The sequence below is a fragment of the Phragmites australis genome, chromosome 3 (assembly GCF_958298935.1).
Source record: "Phragmites australis chromosome 3, lpPhrAust1.1, whole genome shotgun sequence".
Taxonomy (NCBI): domain Eukaryota; kingdom Viridiplantae; phylum Streptophyta; class Magnoliopsida; order Poales; family Poaceae; genus Phragmites; species Phragmites australis.
This window is the reverse complement of record NC_084923.1, coordinates 25,037,678-25,061,060: the sequence shown is the minus strand read 5'-3', so window position 1 is coordinate 25,061,060 and position 23,383 is coordinate 25,037,678. Positions and strand designations below refer to the sequence as shown.

The window sequence follows — 23,383 nt, the reverse complement described above, 5'->3', positions numbered from 1 at the left end:
ATAATTATTCAATTTAATTGGTCTATCAAGAATTGAACATAAAAATTCATGTAGCGATCACTTTATTTGTATAATGCTAATGCCGAAGTCGAGCAGACTTGTAGTCCTTAACTCAGCCGATCTCCCCCACAAATCTTACCAAGTTCTCATCGATGTTATATAGAGGTAAAGAAAACCTATATACAGAAAATTCTTATAAATCATTTATGAATTGATAATTACTTATTAGCATTCGAATATGGCCTATAAGTGGTACGTAAGGAAAGGTGGGATACATGATACAGTCAAGCCGGATGAGATGACGGTTCGTACACACTTTTTGGTAATAACACATTTTTAATGCTTGTATCTCACTATTTACGACTAAGATTCTGTTGTGTTTTTATTTGAAGTGCCACATACAAGGTTTTGACACCATTCTTTGTGGATATGTTTGCTAGTTTCTTAAGGTAAATGGGAGGTACACAACGAACCTCAAGGACATAAGTCATCATTGCGCTTGCACATTCTTATTTGGTTTTGTTTTTGTTGTCAGTAGTGTTTTAGCTATTTTAGTTGTGTTTTTATTTTAGGCACGGATGATCGAATGTATCCACATCTCACTCAAAGACGAAGATATTTAAAACGTCCAACGTGATATATGTCGGTTCATCATGAATGAAGTCATTCACAAGAGTAGCAGATTCTTTGACCTCGGAGGTAAATTGGCTAGCCATCCAATGCTTTGTGAGTGAGAGATAAAAGAATGATTGTGTTGAATATTTGGCTTGTGATATAAATTGATCTGTGATGTAAAAATATTGTACTTGTGAATATTATTGTATTTGTGTTAATATTGGACTTGCGTTGATTCAAATGTTGTTGAAATATGTGATGTTGAAAATATGTTAAAATCTGGAGGAAATAAAATATATGCTCATTATTAATTTTAAATGAAATACATACCACAGGTGGATCCTTACGTCACCCGCCTATGAAAATCTATCTATCTATAGGCAGACGTTAAAGTGTGTTGCCTGTAAAAATATATTTTCATAGACGGTTCACTTAAGTAACTGCTTGTGGTATTGGTTTTTCACAGGCGGTTACCGCCCGGGGAAATCTATTTATGCAGGTGGTTGTCCTAAGGAACCACCTGTGGAAATGTGAAAATAAATTTTCACAGACGATCTATTTTGCGCCTGTGAAAATCGTTCATTTTCACAGGCCTTCGATCACAGACGGTTACGCTAAATGCCTGTAAAAACCGATTACAAACCGCCTCTAAAAATAATTTATGTAGTAGTGAATGTCTACATGCTACGTAAGTATGTGCAATAACATTAAGAAAGCTTATGATCTTGGTCGTTAGACATTTTTTTTAACAATTTGGAGCAAGGTTGATCAGTATTGTATCTTCTCTTTGATTCTTGCATCAACGCGATGATGCAATGCATAATCTCTCTGCTAGCAACCACGCACTGTAACACGTGTTTCTACTCTGTCTGCATTTATCACAGTTCATGGATTAACAGTGGAATGCTCGTACTACTGATATTTTTCTTGTAAATTCGATAATCGATAGGTCAATTTTGTGGCATGATTGCAACCCAATCTAAGCGATGAAGTTTGTTTACATGTTTGCCTGCTCACTTTCATTTGTTTCCAATAAATTCCCCTGTCTTCTAACTCATGCATCAACGACATTGAGTAGCTAAACTGGATTCCATTCGAAGTTACGAACGAAGGATTTAAACCAAGCAGAATTCTTTTACACTGGAAGATACGTTGCTTTATTATGTTCTAGTATAGAAATTAAATGAGAAGTTCTTAACATGTTGCTACGACAGATTACAACTGCACCTGCGTATTACTCCATCACTTCATTCAAATTTCTCGTCTCTCCATCAATCCATTGGCGCCGGCCTTTGGGCAATGACAGTGTCAGTGTCAAACTCGTTCCAGATTGCCACTGCTTGCTTGCACCTAAATGTCGTTCAGACATGGAAGGCAGCCGTCGGAAGAAGTTGATCACCGGCGCAGGCATCCGGGTGCATTGCCACGATAGTTGATAGACATGCATAATGCTTGCCAAGTGTTGCATCTTTGCACGTCATGCCGCATCTTAAGAGATCATAAATGTAGACAGTATAGTGCACAGTGGAGAGTATATTGATTTCCATGATTAATCTTTAGTAGGATGTGCATTCATACTTTCTACAAACCTATCAATTTTAAGAGACAAATAAAGCATCTTATCTATTTGGCTTCGTCCCGTCTCAGCACTCTCTGCAGACACATGGTTGATAAGATATCCATAATACCTGTCCAGTGTCACACCTTAGCAACATTTACGTCACGTGTTAGGAGATATCATAAATGTTGTTGACAGTAGAGAATGCATCCATTTCCATGATTACGCTTGAGTAGATTGAGCATCTCTACTTTTCTTTAAGAACATATTACTTTTAAAAAGGCGAATAACTAATTAGTCTTCATAGTACAGAGCATGAACGGAGATGATGCAATACTTTATCTCTCGCTCGCTCTTCACGACACATGGTATAGGTGTATTGCCACGCAGTTGATTAGACATCCATAATGCTTGCCAAGTGTCGCATCCTTGTAACATTCACGCCACGTATTAGGGGATATAAATAATTAGCAGTATAAAAATATATTGAGACGACTCAAAAATAACATACAAATCTAGGGCCCATTAATACCACTTGAAAAACATAATTATATAGTGAGAGTAAAAACAAGTTGAGAAATCGCCCTCCCTCTTTAAAACCACAAAAAAGATCTCCGTGTCCTTTAATTTCCCACTCTCTCACATCTCTCTCTCTCTCTCTCTCTCTCTCCTGGCCTCTCTTCCTTCCGCGGGGAGACCTCAGACTCAAGAGAACCAGGAAGGAGGCGAGTGGCATCAGTCAAGCCATCAACCAATCTTCCCCCTCCCTCCCAAAGCTACCCGTCTTCTCCACCGCACCCGGCGCAGAGGGCCTGACGCCAAGAGGTATTCATGTAATTTCTCGTCGCCCGGTCTCGGCAACTTCGGCGAGAGGTTCGGGGGCGGAGACCGAAAGCTGCGATCTTGGCGCCGTTCGTGCGGTCAGGTATGTTCCTCGGTTCGATTTAGCCCCGGAATGTGCTTTTTTATGTGATTTTGGTCTTTTCTCGGGTGTTTCTTGCGGTTCTCCCGTCTGTAATGGGGCGGGGCGAGTTGTGATTTTCTGTGTTGGCTGCATTGAGGATCAGCCATGTCTACTTTATCTTTTGCGGGGCGGTTGGTTCTTCGGTCAATTCGTTTCTTGCTATGAGATCCACAATTTTTTTCTTGGCTCCGAAATTTCTTGTGACCTTAAACTGTTTTAGAAACTCTTTTTCTGGAGATTTGTTTTCTCTTTGGCTTCGGCAATTCGTGGCATTATTGAGTGGATGTTCGAGCAAGTAAAGGCTGATTGTTTATAGCTGGTTAAATTCTTAGTAATTTTACTCGTACATTGTTGCTGGATTTCTTTTTTCTTTTTCCTGAATAGTTGCCTCGAATGTTGGCAGCATCAACGAACCGCTAAAAGCATTATTTTTCGACCAATTAGTTGACTTGGTAGGTTAGTTCTTAGTGTTTGGTTAATTTCAATGTTTAATCTGGTTAATCCATGATGCATAGCATCTCAATTCTCAACTGTGGTACTGAACTGCTGCAGGACTGAAGGGCTACATAGAGTTGGGCACAACTGTCTGAGTGACTTGATCGCCGGAAATGGTGTTAGTGGTGAAGCAATACCGCTGCACGCACTCTATGAGCTGTGTTTGCCTCAAGGGACACGTCAGTGAGGATGCAATGTTCCTCGTGTTCCGCCACATGAACTGGAACCCGAAGATGATTGCTCTCTTCTCCTGCACGTGCAAGTGGTTTGACGAAATCGCGAAGCGGGTGCTCTGGAAGGAGTTTTGCCATGCCAGGGCACCGAAGATGATGCAGGATTTGCACTCCAGTGGAAGCCATATTGTTGATGGCAACTGGAAGGCGCTAGGGAAGCTTCTTATCTATTGCTCAGGGTGCAGTAGGGGTGGGCTGTTTGGTAACACCCATGTACCAGGGCACTTTGTCTACAGGACCCGTTTTTCGAGGACATTGGGAAAGAGCCTATTGCCTCCACAGTGCAGGACGGATGTGTTGTATGTCTCGGATTCTTGCGAACATCTGGACCAGGACGAGGAAGGTGACTTGGGTTTCTTCCGGGGTATCTTCAAGTCATTTGCTATGTCAAAGATCAAAAAGATGTTGATTGAGAAGCAGGTAAAGTTCCATTCGAAGGAGGTGTGTCCTTATTGTAAAGCAAAGCTATGGAACATGATGCAAGCAGATATGATACCGAGAAGTGCTTCCGTGAGGTTGGATGCTTATGATGATTCTGTTGAATACTATATATGCCTTAATGGTCACATCCTTGGTCTGTGCACTCTGATGCCCGTCTCAGATTCTGAGGACGCAAAGGAGGAGTGATCATCAAGACTTGAGTCAGGTATTCACATGCTTGTGTTTTCTTTTCTTTTCTTTTTTATCTCTCAAGGATGCTTTTTCATGTTTATGTTTTCTTGTTTTAGTTGTCTAGAGTCAATCTATGTAATACTCTCCATTTGGTGTCAGTTTTAGTTGATTTGGATAGTATAAACTAACAAAGTGCTTTCATTGTATACTTAGTAATATCTACATGGAAATATGTTTTAATAAATCATTACATGTTAACAAAAACATGTTAACTTCAAGCCAACTAAGGGCACATGAAACTAAAACATAGTTCTATGATACTGTTCCTTATATGTTCATGTTATTAGATTAAACTCTTGAGTCAATATGTTGATTGCCTTATCCTGAGTATATTGATCGAAGTATTTGAATGCATAGTGAAATTATTGACATGCAGGACAGAGCGCTTGCTTTTAAGTTGTCTGCAACTTAATTTTTTCCTGCATTATACTTTCTATCTACAGTTTGTACTTGAGACTTTTGATGCTGAAGTTTCCCTTAGGAGCTCAGTGATACTTGAGCTTTCATACAGTTGAGTCCCTGATAAACTACCATGTTGTACAGACACAGGACTACAGCAGTTCCGTAATCATGAAAGAAAAGGTAGATTAGCTGTATGTATTTGTGTTGGAATTTTGGACTTGACCCCCAGTTCTTAATTTCTGGCATTGACAAAAGTTATGTTTAGGTTGACAGTCTTTAGTTCCTCATGGGACACCTTGCTCTTTCTTTAATATATCTGACATGTTGAAGATAATGGACAAGTTTATCATCTTACTGCTCTACAATAAAAGTAGAAGATGATAATCTTTTTCCTCCATAGCATCACACGCTACGCTTGCATGTTGATACTTCATTGTACAAATGTAATGTGTTTCATCACACTGACAGTCGAATTGCTATTCCTCTCGATTACCCTACTGGATTTATATGGTGCACTGAAAAACTCAAAACCATGTCTATCTTGTGTATTCCTGAACTCCCAAAAAGTTAGATATATTACCTTATCATGATCTTTTACGTTACATAGTTGCATCTCCCTTTTGGTTCCACGTGTTTCTTATTTAAGCTAGTTGAACTTATCGAATGTATGTTCAATCTTGCACTTAAAATGGTTTGATTCATATTCCATAACGAAATGGATGATAGCTTGATTTGAGCCCAAGTTCCAGTTGTCAGGAATGATGTATTTAATGTTGACTGTCCAGAAAATTTTAATTTGAGTCTTTAGATTCGTCCAGTTTCAATTATTTAGGTCACCTATTGCCCAGGAAATATTTGATTTGAACCTTTTGGTTCCAGCTGTAGTACCTTGAAAAAGCAGATGCACATGCTTTGGGCAGCGACCTGCAATAAGAGCGTGAAGCAACAACAACAACAATAAGAGCGTGAAGCATATAGATAAAATAGAAGAAATGCTTGCACTCATACATCTTTGGGGCTGTTTGCGACCTACTCTTTCTGTCATATAAAGCTATGTTCGAAACTGTGCTTCGTTGAGGAAATTTTGTCTCGTAGTTTAGTAGGGAAATCTGTATTATGAGTAATTCAGGGAAACGCTTAGGAAATAATCGTATCTAAGTTAACTAATGTTATATGCATGATTATTGCTGCATTCTTGCTCGTTTAATTTTAGTGAATTTTAGTACAGCTTAGATGTTTTAGTATTCCCTAGAACTCCTTGGTAGGTTTGATAAGTATTATCTAGTAAATGTTTCCTTAAATACATTTATGCCTATTGGATTTGGATTGGACAGTAGCAGTAAAATTAGGTGATGTGGCACTCTCTAATGCCTTCTTTTGAACTCTGCTTTCGTATAAAGGTATAAGATTTTAGTCAAAACTCAAATCAGTGTTAAGCAAAAGGAAAGAGAAAGATATGACAGACATGACAAGTCATTAAAAAAATTAAATAAGTTACTCTTCGTGTAAACTTCACCCTTGAGATATGCAATGGAAAAAGTCCCTTTTAGTCCCTCAAACTATTTTGTGTCCTAACCCCCTGAATATATTTTTTGTCTCACTTAACCTCCCGAAGTACTAAAACCGGGCCACTTCACTCCCGAATGAAGTTTGTCTTTTTTTGTTTCTCCTTACCTTTTTTTGTTTCTCCTTACACAAGTCTTGTGTTTTAAGTTGAAATTTTGTAGGATCAGAGATGACATCATACTCTATATTGCAAAATATTTTAAGAATTTTATATGATGGTAGATCGCATTGAGTGTCTTCACTTTCCTTTAGAATCTCAAGTTGATTCGACGCCCTAATTAAATGGGTTAACATGATTGATCCTACCAAAGGTTTGCACCTGATAATGAGGTATTCATAAATATGTATGATGATTTGATTATTGTAATACCATGCCGCTCATTGTTGTTTTTTCCACAAACTTAGTTGTTCATGCACTGGAGATGTCATGTCCAGCCCAATAGGGCCGTTCTACTGTAGCGTTCAGCAGGCCTTTTAGTCCATCAGTCTATCCTTAGTTTATTAGTGGCTTGGATATCAAGTTAGATTAGTTAGAGATAAGATCTATTAGTCAGTCTTAAAGATAAAATTTGTTAGGGCCGGCTCCTATATAAAGGAGGGCACAACATCTATTTTAATTAAGCAAGAAATATATCAAGGTTCCTAGAATCTATCCATCCCTGCCTTTGTGGTGCGGCTGCTACTTGGGTTCAAGGCCATCTAAAGTATGCCCATGGCAGGAGATCTGCATTTATGTTTTGCTCATCTCATTGTGTAATTAGATGATATCTTGGCATGATATAATAGCTCACGCTCAAGTCAACTGTTGAGAAAAATAACCAGTGGAATCAAGAGAAATAGCTGCATCTAATTTCAGGTCAAAAACCTGTTTAGTGATTATACATATAATCTTAAGCGGCATCGAAGAAATATTTACTTTTGTATAGTGACCGTCAATTGTCTGGTCCTTTCATACATGTTTTTCTAGAATGAAAAATTATTATATTATGTTTGTATAAACTATGTTTGATTGTCGTCCTTTTTTACTGACAGGTTGATGTGTTAAGTCCCATGGTCTGCGAATCTTTTACAATGTGGGATCTTGCTTTTGATAGGGAATGAGCAGTGACAAGGACATGCCTTGATGTCGCTGTTGTATTTAACTGCAGCGTTGTTCTCCTTGTTACTTTGTAACAGTAGAAAAGGAGCCAGCTGCATCGTCTTTTCCTTATTTATGAATACCTCATTACAGGTATCTTGCACCTACCTGCATTTTAACTGTATGTGTAAGGCATGTAGCTTGAAATGACCTTGAGCTGTACAAATCATGCATGATGCAATACAGCTTTGCTCTGTTCAGATACTGTTGTCGCTGAATGTAGTCCTAGAGAGTCCATAGTGAGACTTCCTAACTCTTGGTTATTTTCTGATTCTAAAGTGTTTTCAGAACAATGTACATCTTTGTCAAGAGTCGTCAGGCCGTACTTTCCAGATCATAAGTTATCATGTTAGGTTCCTGAGCCTGTGGTGAGCGGAACCAAAACCCACGATTCTACCGCCCCATCAAGAGGTCGTTCTGTGAGTAGAACTAAAACGAAATGAGTTCTTATTGTGGTTGGTAGTATTTTTGGAAGGTAGATTTATTGATTGGAACAATTCATTGCCACGACACAATGTCATCTGAGTCCTTGGAGTAAATACATGTTATTTCAAACAATATAAATCTTCGCAGACAAGCCTTGTCAAGCTGTACTTTCGTGGTCATCGATATCATGTCCATTTCCTGAACCCTGGTGATTCGAGTCAGACCAAACAAATCTACAACATATCAAAAGGTGGTTCCAGAGCAGATCCTACCCGTCCTTGTTCTTGTTGATGACGGTAGGGTTATTGGTACGATCAATTCATTGCCGAGATCACTAAAGTTTTGAAGCCCACCAACTCCGCAGGGACTGTTTTTCAGGGAAAACATGTTATTTACTCATTGGGCAACTTATTCTGGAACAGCAGAGAATGAAAGCAACATGAACCTCATGAGTCTAGTTACTGGAACATTTTTTGTTCTTAGTTTTGTTGCATCAGTAAGCGTAGATGTGGAAAGCAACCAACAGCATGCTATGCAGCACTACAATAAACGCGAATAAGTTTCACTCAAAAGGACAAAACAGATAAATGTTAATATACTTCACTGAAAAATGGCAGAAATTAAACAAAAATTGCAATACCCAGATTAAACCTGCCCTTATGGGATTGAGTGTATCACTATGCTCTGTTGGCAGTGTTGAACAAAAAAAAGGGATCGAGTGTATCACTATGCTACGCCCAAAGGGACTCTAGCAGTTTTCCACCTTTATATGTACATTTTATTTCTCAATCTGCAGTAGCAGGCCATCAGACAGTTGGCAGGAACTTCTTGTCTTCGGCAGCTGATTTTGATTCCTCGCCCACTTTCCGGAAAACTAGCTTTTGCTGCGGAAGCTGGCCATTGGACGGCACAGTGACCTGGGTGTCTACCAAGATACTGTCCTCGTCCTTGAAATCTCCTCTAAGGATGCCCTTCGCGAGCTCGTTCTCCACATACTGTTGAATCACTCGCTTCACTGGCCTGGCACCATAGTTCGGGTCGTACCCAAGGCTTCCCAGAAATTCGACTGCTCCAGGTGAGACTTCGAGTTTGATCTTGCGGTCAGAAATCCTCTTCTGTACTCTTGCCAGCTGCATCACAAGAACCAGAGCAAATTTATTAATACATGATCGGTAGCATGCTGAGTATAGATTGTCAATGGCATATCATAGAATGTCATCTATCCTGGAATGAAGTACTATCCCATTTATCATGGTACTGATATTTCTAAATGCAAAATGTTTTAAAAAGGCTGTAAAATTGATCCCTGCAAAGTACAAAGTGTTACCTGTAATTTGACAATGCTGTTGATATGTTTTCTCTCAAGAGGCTTGAAAACAATGTACTCATCTATGCGATTCATGAACTCTGGGCGGAATACAGATCTTGCAGCATCCATCACCCTCCTCTTTATGTTCTCATAGGCTGAATCAGACGTTACACCTTCTTCATCCATGTTTAATATGTACTGTGACCCAACGTTGGATGTCATGATAATGATAGTATTGGTGAAGCTCACTTTCCGACCCTGTGAGTCAGTAACCCTACCATCGTCCAATATTTGAAGGAAAACATTGAAGACATCTGAATGAGCTTTCTCAATCTCATCAAACAAGACAATGGAATACGGTCTCCGACGAACAGCCTCTGTTAGCTGACCACCCTCTTCATACCCAACATAACCCGGCGGAGCACCAATCAATCTTGAGACTGAATGCTTCTCCATGTACTCGCTCATGTCAATCCTAACAACAGCTTCCTCAGTGTTGAACATAAAAGCAGCAAGGGTTTTCGCTAACTCTGTTTTGCCAACTCCTGTAGGTCCCATGAACATGAAACTGGCAATGGGACGATTCGGGTCGGACAGACCAGCTCTGGATCTCTGAATGGCCTCTGCAACTGCTTTTACTGCAGGATCCTGCCCAACAACACGCTTGTGCAGCTCTTCCTCCAGATAGAGCAGCTTCTCCCTGTCAGATTGCTTTAGCTTAGAAACTGGAATACCTGTCCACCTGCTCACTATTTCTGCAATATCATCTTGGGTCACCTCTTCTCTTAGCATGGATTTCCCAGAACTCTGATATTCATTTAGCTCCTTTTCTGTTGTTTGAAGGTGGCGCTGCAAGGCATTTAGACTGCCATACTTCAGTTCAGCAGCGCGATTGAGATCATACTCACGTTCTGCCTGCTGGATCTCCACATTTAGCCTGTCCATCTGTTGCAACAGTTATATGTAAGTCAGTGTACTGACAAAACCAACTCTGTTGGTCTATAATATAGGAGGGCATTGTAGAAAATTCAACTTTACCTCTTCTTTGATTGATTGAATTCTAGTCATCACTGATTTCTCATGCTCCCACTGTTCAGTCAATTCACGTTGTCTATCCTTCAAGAGCGATAATTCTGCTTCAATGCGAGATAGCCTATCTTTTGATGCTTTGTCCGTATCATTGGTAAGTGAGAGACGCTCCATTTCAAGCTTCAAGACAGCACGATCAATCTCATCTAAAGCAGTCGGCTTCGAAGTTATCTCCATCTTTAACTTGGCAGCTGATTCATCGACCAAATCAATTGCTGCAACAAATCATAACCTCCTATTAGAATGATCACAGAAGATCTTCAAGTAGAACCTATAATAGTTCCTCAGCCCTGAGCTGGTTAGTAGATTGGAGTAAAAATGACAGTGAGTCAAATAAATCACCTTTGTCAGGCAAGAATCGTCCACTGATATAGCGATCTGAAAGAACAGCAGCAGCCACAAGGGCACTGTCAGATATGCATACCCCGTGGTGCAGTTCATATCTCTCTCGTAGTCCTCGGAGTATTGAGATTGTATCTTCAACTGAAGGCTGATCAACATAAACTTGTTGGAAGCGCCGCTCCAACGCTGGATCTTTCTCAATATATTTGCGGTACTCATCAAGAGTTGTTGCACCAATACAACGCAGCTCTCCTCTCCCGAGCATTGGTTTCAGAAGATTGCCAGCATCCATTGCACCATTTGTGGCACCTGGAATAAGATGAACATTCATAAATTTCCTAATACTGGAGACAGGAAATTTACTTCTGTTCTTCCATGTTGGCACTGGTAAAATCATGCAAGCTTTGACATGCAGTTTCATATTAACATCCAACACAAATTATTGGATCGGGATATTTTGGTGCATCATGTTAAGTAAATATGAGAACATATTATTCTGGCTCATATTGGCCCGTGAGAACCGACTCTATATATTAACATCAAGACAACCAAATACATTGTCTCTCTCTCTCTCTCTCTTCCCAAAATTCCAGTCAAGATAGCATGGAATCAAAGCAAAGTTTAGGGTTAGGGTTCCCGAAATCCAAATCTTTTAGACGCTGTCCGTCTGCCGCCGTCAAGGGGCCGTTGCAACCCCCTTCTGTGCTATCGTGCGTGTGTCGCCTATCGCGCGGGTGCCGCATGTAGCGGCCACACGTAAGGACCGCCCGTCGTGGCCGCTCTTCGATCGCCTGTCGCGACCCTACTACGCTCTAATCGTCCCGCCGCTCGGATCTAGGCGTCACTCCGCCGCCTTCGTCGCCTACCAGATCTGCGTCGGACCCTGCCGCCCTTCGGTCCGCGCCGGACCTCACTGCCCCTCGGATCAGCTCGGATTCCACCGCCTTCGCCGCTGGATCTCGAAGCCTTTGTCGCCCGTCACCACGCCCGTCTGTCGGGAAGCAGGTCTGTTGTCGCACTTGCTGCGCCCGTCGCCCCTCGCTTGTCACGAAGGTCTGCGGCGGTCTTCTGGTGCATTCACTCCACCTATCTGCCAGTGGTGTCTATCAATCAGCATGTTTCTCCTCTACTACTGCTCTGCAGAGAACAAAAGAAGAGGGAGGGAGATATCATTGGTTGCATCACTGTCATTTACCGTTGCTGCTATTGTTCATTTGTTGTCGCCTGCTATCATTGTTCATCTGTAGCCATTTTGCTTCCAATATGTCACAACCAAGTGCAATTGCTATCCCTATTAAGCTTGATGGTCATAATTATCGAGAATAGGATTTCCTGTGAAAACCGTGTTGAGAAGTTATGCTCTAGCATCTCACTTGATTGATGTCTCACCTGTTGATCAATCAAAAGATAGTTCTAGTGCTGCTGAAGTCAAGAATTGGCAAAATAATGATGGAAGGGTTATAAGTGTTATTGTCACTAGTATGAAGGAGTCTTTGATTATGAGTCTTGAGCATCACAAGACAGCTAAGGAAATGTGGGATTGTTTGCAACATCAATTTGTTTAGAATAGTGGTGCTCTCTTGCATACTCTAATGACAGAACTTCATGGAATTCAGCAAAATGAGATGAGTACTACACCGCTTTTGATCGCTTGATGGGACTATTGCTCTCGATGGTACCTTAGTGTGCTGGAGAGTGTTCAAGCTGTTGTGATCAGAAGAATAAGTTCCTCAAGAAGTGCCTTATGTACCAATTTTGTCATGGGTTCCGGTCATAATTTGAGTCTATTAGTATACAGCTGCTCAACAATCCCACTACTCGATCCATTGATGATGTATTATCTTCTTTGATTGCTGAAGAGACTTGTCTTCGTTTGCTCATGTCTGTTCCAGTGTCAATACCTCATAGTGTATTTGCAGCTTCTCAGAGGACCAGCACAGCTAGAGGTAGCTCCTCAGAAGGTATTCCTTATGAGCATTGCAAAAAGATTGGTCATCGTTAAGAGAATTGCTTCTCTCATCATCTAGAGAAGTTGGTTGAGTTCTGTGCCCGTCATGCTGCTTGAATGATGATTCTCAGCTCCTTCCCGCAGCTCTGTATTCTTAGTCTTGGGTTCTGGATTCAGGCGCTTCCTTCTGTGTCACATCTAATAAGTCTCAGTTGGTTGCTTGCAAGCCGATCACTACTAGAGGTGCTATTCAGACAACTGATGGTACATCTTGTCATATCACTCATCAGGGTGCACTTTCCACTTCTTGTTTTTGTGTACCTGATGTCTCTTTTGTACCTCGGTTATCCATGAATCTCCTCGCCGTTGATCAAGTCACTGACCAAAATTGTTTTGTTGGATTTGACGCCTTATCTTGTTTTATTCGGGATCTTTGAAGTGGGAGTGTGATTGAGACTGGTCGTCATCGTAACAGGTCTCCTAGCCTCTACGTTCTGGACACTTTGCATCTTCTTCCTTCCACCAGCTCCATTGCTCCGTCATCCGGTTCATCTTTTGCCAAGTGGCATCATTGCCTTGGTCACTTATGTGGATAGCATATGTCTACTTTGGTTCGTCAGGGTCGTTTAGGTCATACGTTCATTGAGTTCGCTTTTCATTGTATGGGTTGCAAGCTCGGTAAACACCTCCAACTCTCAAATTCTGATAGTATTTTCCATTCTGCTAAACCTTTTAATCTTATTCATTCGGATGTTTGGGGTCCTTCACCTTTTGCTTCAAAAGGTGGTCATAGCTATTATGTCATTTTTATTGATGATCATTCTCGATATACTTGGATTTATTTCATGAAACATCGCTCCGAGTTGTGTTCTATATAACAATCTTTTGCTCGTATGGTCCACACTCAATTCTTTACTACCATTAAAGTCTTTCGCTCCGACTCTGAAGGAGAATATCTCTCTTCTGCTTTTCGTCAATTCCTCATTTCTGAGGGCACTCTTGCTCAGCTCTCATGCCCTAAGGCTCATGCTCAAAATGGCGTTATCGAACGCAAACATCGCCATCTTACAAAGAATGCTCACACACTCATTGCATCTTCTGTTCCTTCTTATTTCTTGGGGAAAGCTATTTCTACAGTTGCTTATCTTACTAATCGACAGTCGTATTCAAAGCTCGTCAGAAAATACCCTGATGAGGCTCTTTTTGGTACTCCTAACTATGATCATCTTTGGGTTTTCGGATGTACTTGCTATGTTTTGCTTGCACCTCGTCAGAGGACTAAGTTGTTTGTCTAGTCGGTTGAGTGTCTTTCTTGGTTATAGTTCTGAGCATAAGAGTTATCATTGCTATGATCCTTCCTCTCATCGCATGCGTACTTTGTTAAGGACCATCCCTTCTTCTATAATCCCTCAACTCAACCCTCATCCTCTCCCACATAGTCCACTTCCTATGTCTTCCTCCTCCTACATCTGGTGATCATGCCACAGTTCCATCTCCCTCCTCCACCCACCTCTAATCCGGTTTCAACTCCTCCACTCACACCTGCTCCGGATTCAACTCCCATATATTCCGCCTATCATCCATGTTTATACTCGTCGGACCACAGTTCCTTCTGATCATCCGTCCAATCCCCGCTCTTCAGCTTGTCCTAATGGCTAGTCCTAATGCTCCTGTCTTTACTGATTCTGATGTTGTTACTGAGTTGCCTACTGGTCCTCATTATAATCTACATGATCATGCTACTATTGAAGCGCCTGACAGGTTGGGTTTCCCCGTGCGAGTGCAGTTATAGCTGAGGAGTTATCTACTTATCAGGAAGCATTTGGTATTTGATAGGTGTGCTGGTCCCGATCTTTCAATGAGGTGGGTAGATTTCGATTTAGGTGGAGTAGACGTTGGTGATCCGACTACAACAGTCCAGGAACGTTGCGCCTTTGCAATCGATACACCAACTCTAGAAGTTCATGATATTTCGAAGCACGATCAACCTAACCACGAGGGTGTTTGTTCCTGCAAGCAATCGAAGCACGAGCAAGAACAAGATGAACAAGCAACTTAATTGCGAATATAGATAAAAAAACACAATCTGAAAACAGAAGTAGCGAGGTTCCAAAAACAAGTAATCAGGCAATCTAACCGACACGCGCGTTTACAAGGCGAAATAGCAAAAGCTAGATCTATTCTATCAAAACTCAAACCCTAAAAGAGGGTGCAGCTGTCTATTTATGAGATGGAAGAGGAGAGGTTTCAACAGAAAGCCGAACTAGACTCTAACACAAGGCCCAAGTTTGATTCGGACTGAAAAACAGACGCGACTCTCTTTAACGATTCCGGACAGCTTAGGAGGAATTTTAAGATGAGACTGGATCCATCTGAAAGTAGACGAAATTATCTTTCCATCAAGTACTCATGGGCCCAGAGAATCCTTCGTAATCAACAGTTATGGCCTTTATCAGTTGCAGCTGTCAGGAGGGCTGAATTCAAATTTAACTCGCCTCTACTTATATACTTCGACTTGTGTGGTTCTTCTTCCTGGTTCCTATGGACAATAAAATCATCACAATAGTTAAATAGTAATCCATTCTTGTAAGCATTTGTGGGTAGCCCTAGGAACAAGTTCACCTGATGATTAAGTTAGCGTGCTTGTGCTCGCGTTATTGGTCCTTCTATCACCTGTTCGGCGTGTTGTGTAGTAGAAGGAATGCGTGTATCCGTGGAAAGTATTTCCTCATCAGTATTCCTAAGTGGCAGTCTGCTATGTCTGAGGAGCTTGCTACACTTGATCGTACAGAAACTTAGAATCTTGTTCCCTTACCATCTCATGCAGTTCCTATCACATATAAGTAGGTGTTTAAGATTAAGTCAGATGATTCTATTGAGAGATACAAAGCTCGCCTTGTTGCCAGAGGTTTTCAGCAGACCAAAGGTTGATATTATAAAAGACACTTGCTCCTGTTGCTCACATGACCACAGTTCATACTTTAATTGAAGTTGTTGCTACTCATTCCTGGACTATTTCTTAGATGGATGTTGAGAATGTTTTTCTTCATAGTGATTTGTATAAGGGAGTTTATATGCAGCCACCCCTAGGTGTTGATGCTCCTACAGGATTGTCTGTCATTTTTGCCGTGCTTTATATGGCCTCAAATAAGCTCCTCGTGCTTGGTTTGAGCGGTTTTGCTTCTGTTATACAGGCTGCTGATTTTTCCCCTATTGATCATGATCCTGATTTATTTATTCATCTATCTCCAAAAGGGTATACTTTGCTTCTCCTCTATGTTGATTACTAGAGATGATGTTGAGCATGTTGCTCATGTGAAGAAGCAACTCAATGAGCAATTTCAGATGTTTGATTTAGGCCATATTAGTTCTTGGGAATTGAAGTTATGACTTCTAAAAAGGGTTCCTATCTTTCTCAATCTAACATTCAGTATCTCATGGCTAGTTCTGGCACTACAGATAATCGAACAGTTGCTACACCTATGGAGCTTCATTTCTATCTTCGTCCAATTGATGGTACACCCCTTGAGGACCCCTCTTGATATATATCTTATTGTGGGCAGTCTTGTTTATCTCGCTGTCATAAGACATGATATTACTTATGCAGTTCATATTTTGAGTCAGTTTGTGAGTGCTCCTAATTTTGTGCATTTTGGTCATTTCCTTTAGGTATTACCGTATTACGTTACTTGAGGACATCATCACAGTACCTGTTCTATGCCCGTTCTAGCCCACTTCAGCTTTATGCTTACTCGGACTTCACTTGGGCGAGTGATCCGATGGATCGTTGTTCTGTCACTGATTATTGTATTTTTTTTGTACTTCTCTTACATGGAAGTCTAAAAAACAGATTGTTGTATCACGATCCATTACAAATGTAGAACTTCGAGCACTTACCACTACCACTTCAGAGATTGTACGGCTTCGCTAGTTGTTGGATGATTTTAGCGTCTCTTGTGAAGCACCCACACCTCTTTTATGTGATAATATTACTGTTATACAAATTACAAATGATCATGTGAAGCATGAACTCACAAAGCATATTGGGGTTGATGCTTCTTTTACTCGATCTCAGCTCAAACTCAAGCGCATCATCGGCTTCATCTCCTCAAACTCGATGTTTCTGAGCCTCTTATACCACCTTGAGTTTGAGGGGAATACCACCTTGAGTTTGACGGGAACGGGGGAGGAGGTTAAGTATATATGGTAACATATTATTCTGGCCCATGAGGACCGATATGCTACACAACTTGACTTATTCAATTGATCTCTTATTCAAAATTCTGATGCACCTCATGGCTTTGACTAGAGCATCTGCTTTTCCTTGCATCATAAAACAGCGAAGACAAAATGGGGGTGACTATGCTACACGACTTTGCATTGCATATAGTTTTCCACCCATCCAGTGAATGTCAGTACCCATCCCCAAGACCTGCTACCATTAGTACTACATCATATGGATCAATCCTGAAAATACCCAAACAAACAAAATGGTAGACTAACACCCCAAAGTTACGGTTAGCTGTGTGGAGCAAATGCCAGCCCAAGTGGCATCAGCACATGAGTTCAGTGGGCAGTGTGAGATACCGGTGAGCTTATGCAAACACAATGGCAATTGTCCAAGCTCAGCTAACAGACACCGAGTATGGTATCAACTACTGGGACCCACACAAGGCATCGTGCAGGGAACTTTCTTATGCATGTCATGAAAAAAGAAGACTAATGGTATTACCAGATAAAGTAATTTGAATCGAAGTTAATTAATGGTACAGGCAGAAAAGATCTAGTAGTCTAGGAAACAACAGAGCATCCTTCATATAGTTACCTGCTCCAACGACAGTGTGAATCTCATCAATGAAAAGAATGGTCTGTCCGTCAGAGTCTGTGACTTCTTTGAGAACAGCCTTCAGCCTATCCTCAAATTCTCCACGATATTTTGCACCGGCAATCAAAGCACCCATATCAAGTGCAATTAGCTGTTGAAAATAAATAGAAAAATATAATACGAAATTTACAATGACAGGTTAAATGTTGAAGGACCAGCTACAGAAAGTACAACCACTTACGGTTTAAATAATATACTTCCAATATTTTAGATGGGCTCTCAAACAAAATAATAATTAGTTATATGAACCCGCAATGAGCTGATAGTTCAATACTTTTGAAGCTGATTAAAGCAGTTAAGATACATCGCCAAAAAAAATCCATAAAAGAGCCAACTACTTCCAAGATATTTCAATGTTTATTAAAAAAAAATACAGAGTGCTCTTCAAACATAAATAAAATCATAAGTTAAATGACATAAAAAAAATGAACCATTGGAAAAATAATATTTCAATCTCTAGTACAAAGGAACATTGGGAAATTAATCTCAGTGCAACATAAACAATTACTTAAGAACAATTGAAGATTAAATGATAAACAGTTTAAGTTAGTGCCAAAAAAAGTACATCAGTGACACCTCTGTGCAATGTACTCTAGAACTATTTTGGAAAACATGAGATTATCGGTAACAATATATTCAATTATTTATGTACAAAGTCATATCTTCATGACCCTGAAGAAGACAACATAAATACATGAATGACTTACTCGACGGTTTGTCAGAGCTTGTGGGACATCTCCTTGTACAATCCTCTGAGCAAGCCTAAACAAGGAATGAAGATCAAGTTAGACGAACTAATTTGATACTTTGTAAGGTGAAATGCTGTGCAAAGAGTATTGTTTTCCTACCCTTCAGCTATAGCCGTTTTCCCTACACCAGGTTCACCAATTAAAACCGGATTATTCTTTGTTCTCCGAGATAAAATCTGTATACATCTACGAATTTCATCATCTCTTCCAATAACTGGATCAAGCTTCCCTTGACGTGCCATAGCTGTCAGGTCCTTTCCATACTTCTCCAAAGCTTCGTACTTACCCTCAGGATCTATTGAAAATACATCATTTAAGTTTTTCTTGTGATAATATCTAATACTAATAAATCATGTTCTGCCACTGCTACAGCATTTTTGAAAATTGAGGCAAAACAGAAAGCTCATACCTTGATCAACTACATATTGCTTCCCTCTTATCGATTCAATGGCTGATTTCAAGGCCTTTACAGTAATCTGAAAATCCTTGAACAGTTGTCTCCCGAATCGCTTGTCATCGGCAAAGCCAAGGACTAGATGTTCAACTGAGACATACGAATCGCCGTACTCTTTCTTAAAGTCTCTTGCTCTTTGTATCAGAGCTTCCAAGTCACGTCCCAACATGGATCCGGGATCTTCGCCTAACACCTGAATCGCCGATCAGAACTTTTGAAAGCTGTCTCATTGGAAATGTTTTTAATATGAAAATAAGGCAAAAGATAGGAGAATGGTTGTTTAGCAAAGTAAAATAAATGCATTTTAACTATGATATCCGGGTACTATGAAAAAAAAAACAGTGATGATGACATCTGTTTCCAATGGTACAATCAGAACCAAACACTGACAATTAAGTAAAGCTAAAAAGTCATAAATTAATGTAACTTGTACTTGCATCTGTTTTCCAATAAAATTGAACTGATCATGCAGGTGCTTATACAGTGCACTTGTATTATCATAATTCATAGGCCTAGGGTTGAGTCCTAACACTTTGCACACAATAATATTAAGAAAGCTAGTTCGGAAAACTGAGATTAAAGTTAGAAGCATACGAAGTCGTCATCGTTTGAATGATAAGCTGCATGTGGCGGTCAACATAATCAAATTGTGTTAGGATAAACCACCTTTGGCTGCCTCTGGATAAACTTCTCCGTAGCGTCGAGAAGCCTTGTATTATCGACCCCCGCCTTAGAAAAGATCCGACGGGCAAGCCCATTCCTTTGCTCCAGCAAGGATTTCATCAAATGTTCGGTTTCCACAATCTGTTGCTTACTTTCCTTTGCCACCTCAGGTGATGAGACAATTGCTTGCCAGGCCATCTCAGTAAACTCTTGCTGTGTAATCTGTAAGCCAAGTAAGTAATGATGAGCTAAAGAACTGTGCTATTGTTGCCTCAAAAGTACACTGTATAATTATAAATACGGTGCAAATTCCCGATGCAAATAAATGCATTGAATGTGCAGTGCAGATGAAGAATGCCACACTGAAATTGAAAATCGAGCTCATTGGTGAAAGGCCTACAGCCTCACAGGTAGCTTAGAAACTCACCCAAAACACACGTACACTAGAGGTAGTATTTTTTTGTTGCTGCAATAGCTTGCCACCTTTTCTATTTTCTTCTCTATTTATACACTGCTGATCACTACAATATGGCCTGGGTCAATCAGCTAATAACTACAGTTATTACTGTTTTAATTGTCTATTATTCTCCTTAATCTGCTAGCAGAAAATTCCTGGGTCAATCAGCTAATAACTACAGCCATTACTGCTTTAATTGGTTACTGTTCTCCCTAATTTGCTAGCTGGAAATATGCATACATCAAGGTTTATTGCTAACAATTGGCGGTATCTCCAATGAAAAATGGTATCTTAATAGAACAGAGCGAAAAGGCAGAAGGGAGTAAACGGGTCCGTACCCTCCCGTCCCGGCTGCTGGCGTCGCACCTCACGGAGAGCGGGGCACGACGCCTCCTCCCGACTACCTGAGCCGCCCGCCCGCCCCTTCCTCTCCTGGTCACCCTGAGCTGCGCCGCCCTGCACCTCACGGAGCCCGCCTTCGCTGCGCCCCACGCCGCGGCGACGATCGGCGTCGGCGGCGCGGCGGCGGCGGCGGAGGGGAAGAGGTGGACGTCGGCGGCGAGCGGCGGCGCGGCGGCCATGGCAACACGGTGATTGCTGCAGCAGCGGGTGCAGTAGCTAGCTTGTGCCCGAGCAATCCAGTCCGTCTACGCGGGGTTTAGTAGCGCGAGGGGATCTCCGGCGGCGTTCGCCTTGGAAACAGAACGACGGGATAAGGGGACGTCGCGGTGCGGTATAAATAGATAGATTGGTGGGTGGGCGCCCGCGGCGCGGCGAGGCGAGGTTCTGGCAGGTTCAGGAAGGGGGGGTTTTGGGAGCCCGTGGAGACGAGACGAAGATGACGACGATGATGATAGGGGAGAGGGGAAGCGGGGAAGGGGGTGGGGCGTGTGCTTCGCGGGTGCGGCGCCGTCGGATCTCGCGCTGGGCGGCCGGGATCTGCGCGGTTCGGCCGGCCGCGTCGCCTGCTCGCGCCCGGCGTGCGGATTGCTATTGTCGCGTTCCGGTGGAGGAGCAGTGCTTTTTTCCGTGGCTCAAGGACGCATTACCACATTTTCTGGCCTCGAAAAAGAAATAGCTGGGCTATACGGCTATACGTTTCAGGTTTCACCGAAATAACTAGCAGTATCGTTTCAAATAATAGAAGAAAAAGAAAAGAAAAAACCAGAGTTTTGTTTTGCTACACCGAATGGCTTGATAGGCCATTGGTAATATACTCAACAGGTTTGGTTACCACGTCGATCGATGCCATAACCAAGTGAAAAATGAAGGAAATTTGTTTATATGCTGTATCATCGTAAGATCAACTTTTCAGGATTTAGGTCCGTCAGATACCACCCAGCGGCATAACCATTCCGCCACATCTGTTTGCCTCCAGGCCATCATTTTTCAGTTTCTTGCATATATGAAAGGATGATGTCATCCTTGTGCCCAGGTGGTCTTGGTCGGGAGTGCCCAAGCAGCAGGCCTGGTGCGGCGCAAGCGCAATCTCCAGCCGCGCCCCTTGCTTGAGCCCCCTGCCACAGTCTCTATTCTGTAGCCATTGCAATGAAAGATGAGGACTACGGTGCACCGCTCGGTTGCTCGGGCGGGCCGCCACGGCGAGCTCGGCGACGGACCTCGCGAGACTGGCGTGCGCCCGCGTGGTCGAGCTCGAACGTGATGTATCACCGTATCGGCACCTCGAAGAGCGTTCGCGCGGCAGCGGCGTCGCCCGTGTGTACATGGTGGGGTCGTGAGCGCCACAGGCGAGCGCGCTGCTGCTAATGAGGAGGACGCGCCTCCCTCATGTCGACGCCGCTCCGGTGTATGTCCAGCGCGGACTTGCACCACGACCACCGCACGGCCGGGCCACGCGCGGAGTTGGCGGGGTCGAGTAGCGCGCTGCTTGGGCGCGGAGTTGAGAATAGGTCGCCGCCATCTCGATCGACCGACGGCGCGGCAGAGCGGAATGAGAGGTGGGAGTTGGTGGAGGGATTTGACATGAGAGTTTAACTTTTAGTCTCAGTCTCTTCCTTGGCTTGTGATGAGAATTAAGAGAGGGAGTTTAGGAGAAAATTCGTATCCACCGATTCTTATCCGCGGTTTGGTGTGTGGTCTTAGGAGTGAAAAAAGGTAACAATAGTCGTGATGAACGGTGTAGATGCATCCATCTTACACTAACAAAGCAATGCCCATCCAATCACCATCCCTTCCCTGGGTGTAAAGTGGTGAGAGTTGCCCTCCCCTCTCAAATTCCCTCCTCATCCCATTAAAATTCTCATGTCCACCAACAGTTCAGAAGATTTTAAAAGCTCGCACCTCTAAATTCAAATAAGAGGTGTTAAGCTTTTTATCATTGTAGCATCGAGCTATTTTGCCGTAGGACTTCCCCTATAGTATCGTCACTGCAGTAGAGTTTAACCACCAAATTCGAGATGGATTGGTGTAATTCCTCTACGCCTAGAACACCAGAATATCGAACCATGAACGAGAAAAGGCATAAGAGAAATATTGGCTAGTAATTGTGAAGCCCCAACAAGAGATGGAAGTGCAGAGCTTTTTTTTTTGTTTTTTCATCTTTTCATTATAGAGTTGAACAATAAAGATAGATGGCAAGTGCCTAATCGATTTGATCAGATCGTGTAGGAACAAGGTTCAAATCTCTTATTCCCTTCTATCAATTCTCTCCAAACAAACGCACAGCAAAAAAGAAAAAGTGTAAAAAACCAAAGACCATTGCATACATGCACGCACTGTAAACAATTTACCGAAGTCAACACAGAAAATACAGAACATAGTACCATACAATGAAGATAGGTAGACTGCGTGGTCTAATTAATGCTACCGTAAAGAAAACGTTTCAGCTTGTAAATCAATAGTATTTTTTTTCTGATACAGCTTTTTAATTTGTAGTTTTGTGATACAAGGACACTGAAGTTGTAGATTCACGACGGAACTCCTGACAGAACTTTGTGATAGTTTTGCAAACTTACATGTAGTTTTCAAAAAAAAATACTTATTAATATAGTTAGAAAACCTAATAATATTATAATATTATGAAAGTACTTTATGAGATAAATCTTTATGTATCATTTTTATGTGTCCAATATGTATATATCCGAAGGCACTACTGTTGTTACTAGATGGGTAGTTACTCAAGCAACGCCTGAAACAATTCAACTAAACAATACTCGTTGAAGCGTATCACCTGATACATTCTTACGGTGCTTGATGCAGAATGAGATCAATAGGCAATGACTGATTTCAAATATGAATATATGACGACCAGTAATATCATAATACCATTGAAACTGAGAGAATTGAGCAATATGATATGAGTAACATCACTTTCAAGATTACAATTGTTTGAGTAGCAAACAGTAGAAACCGATTGGTTGATACGTCGCTCCCAAAAGTTCATCTAATTTGACAGGTT

At 41.7% G+C, this 23,383-nt stretch overlaps 2 protein-coding genes across 10 annotated transcripts; one reads left to right on the top strand and one right to left on the bottom strand.

Moving 5' to 3' along the window:
• Window positions 1–2,807: 2,807 nt before the first annotated feature.
• LOC133912721 (EID1-like F-box protein 2) lies at window positions 2,808–8,443 on the top strand. 9 transcript variants are annotated; one of them, XR_009908880.1, is made up of 4 exons: window positions 2,808–3,098; window positions 3,690–4,511; window positions 5,081–5,119; window positions 7,538–7,847. XR_009908880.1 is itself a non-coding variant. In XM_062355613.1 (4 exons), the coding sequence occupies exon 3, from the start codon at window positions 3,746–3,748 to the stop codon at window positions 4,490–4,492; it is 747 nt and encodes a 248-aa protein (XP_062211597.1). In that variant the 5' UTR covers window positions 2,808–3,098; window positions 3,541–3,589; window positions 3,690–3,745; the 3' UTR covers window positions 4,493–4,511; window positions 7,538–7,847. The 9 variants fall into 9 exon arrangements, 6 of the variants coding, with proteins under 6 accessions (XP_062211597.1, XP_062211596.1, XP_062211592.1 ...); XR_009908881.1 differs by having other exon boundaries at window positions 5,049–5,119; XR_009908879.1 differs by having other exon boundaries at window positions 4,981–5,119.
• A 203-nt stretch (window positions 8,444–8,646) lies between these two features.
• LOC133912720 (chaperone protein ClpB2, chloroplastic-like) lies at window positions 8,647–20,991 on the bottom strand. The gene is made up of 10 exons (XM_062355607.1): window positions 20,304–20,991; window positions 19,512–19,730; window positions 18,801–19,038; window positions 18,491–18,686; window positions 18,350–18,404; window positions 17,583–17,733; window positions 10,810–11,118; window positions 10,417–10,682; window positions 9,397–10,323; window positions 8,647–9,199 (listed from the first exon to the last, which is right to left on the bottom strand). The coding sequence occupies exons 1-10, from the start codon at window positions 20,544–20,546 to the stop codon at window positions 8,876–8,878; spliced, it is 2,928 nt and encodes a 975-aa protein (XP_062211591.1). The 5' UTR covers window positions 20,547–20,991; the 3' UTR covers window positions 8,647–8,875.
• Between the last annotated feature and the right edge of the window lie 2,392 nt (window positions 20,992–23,383).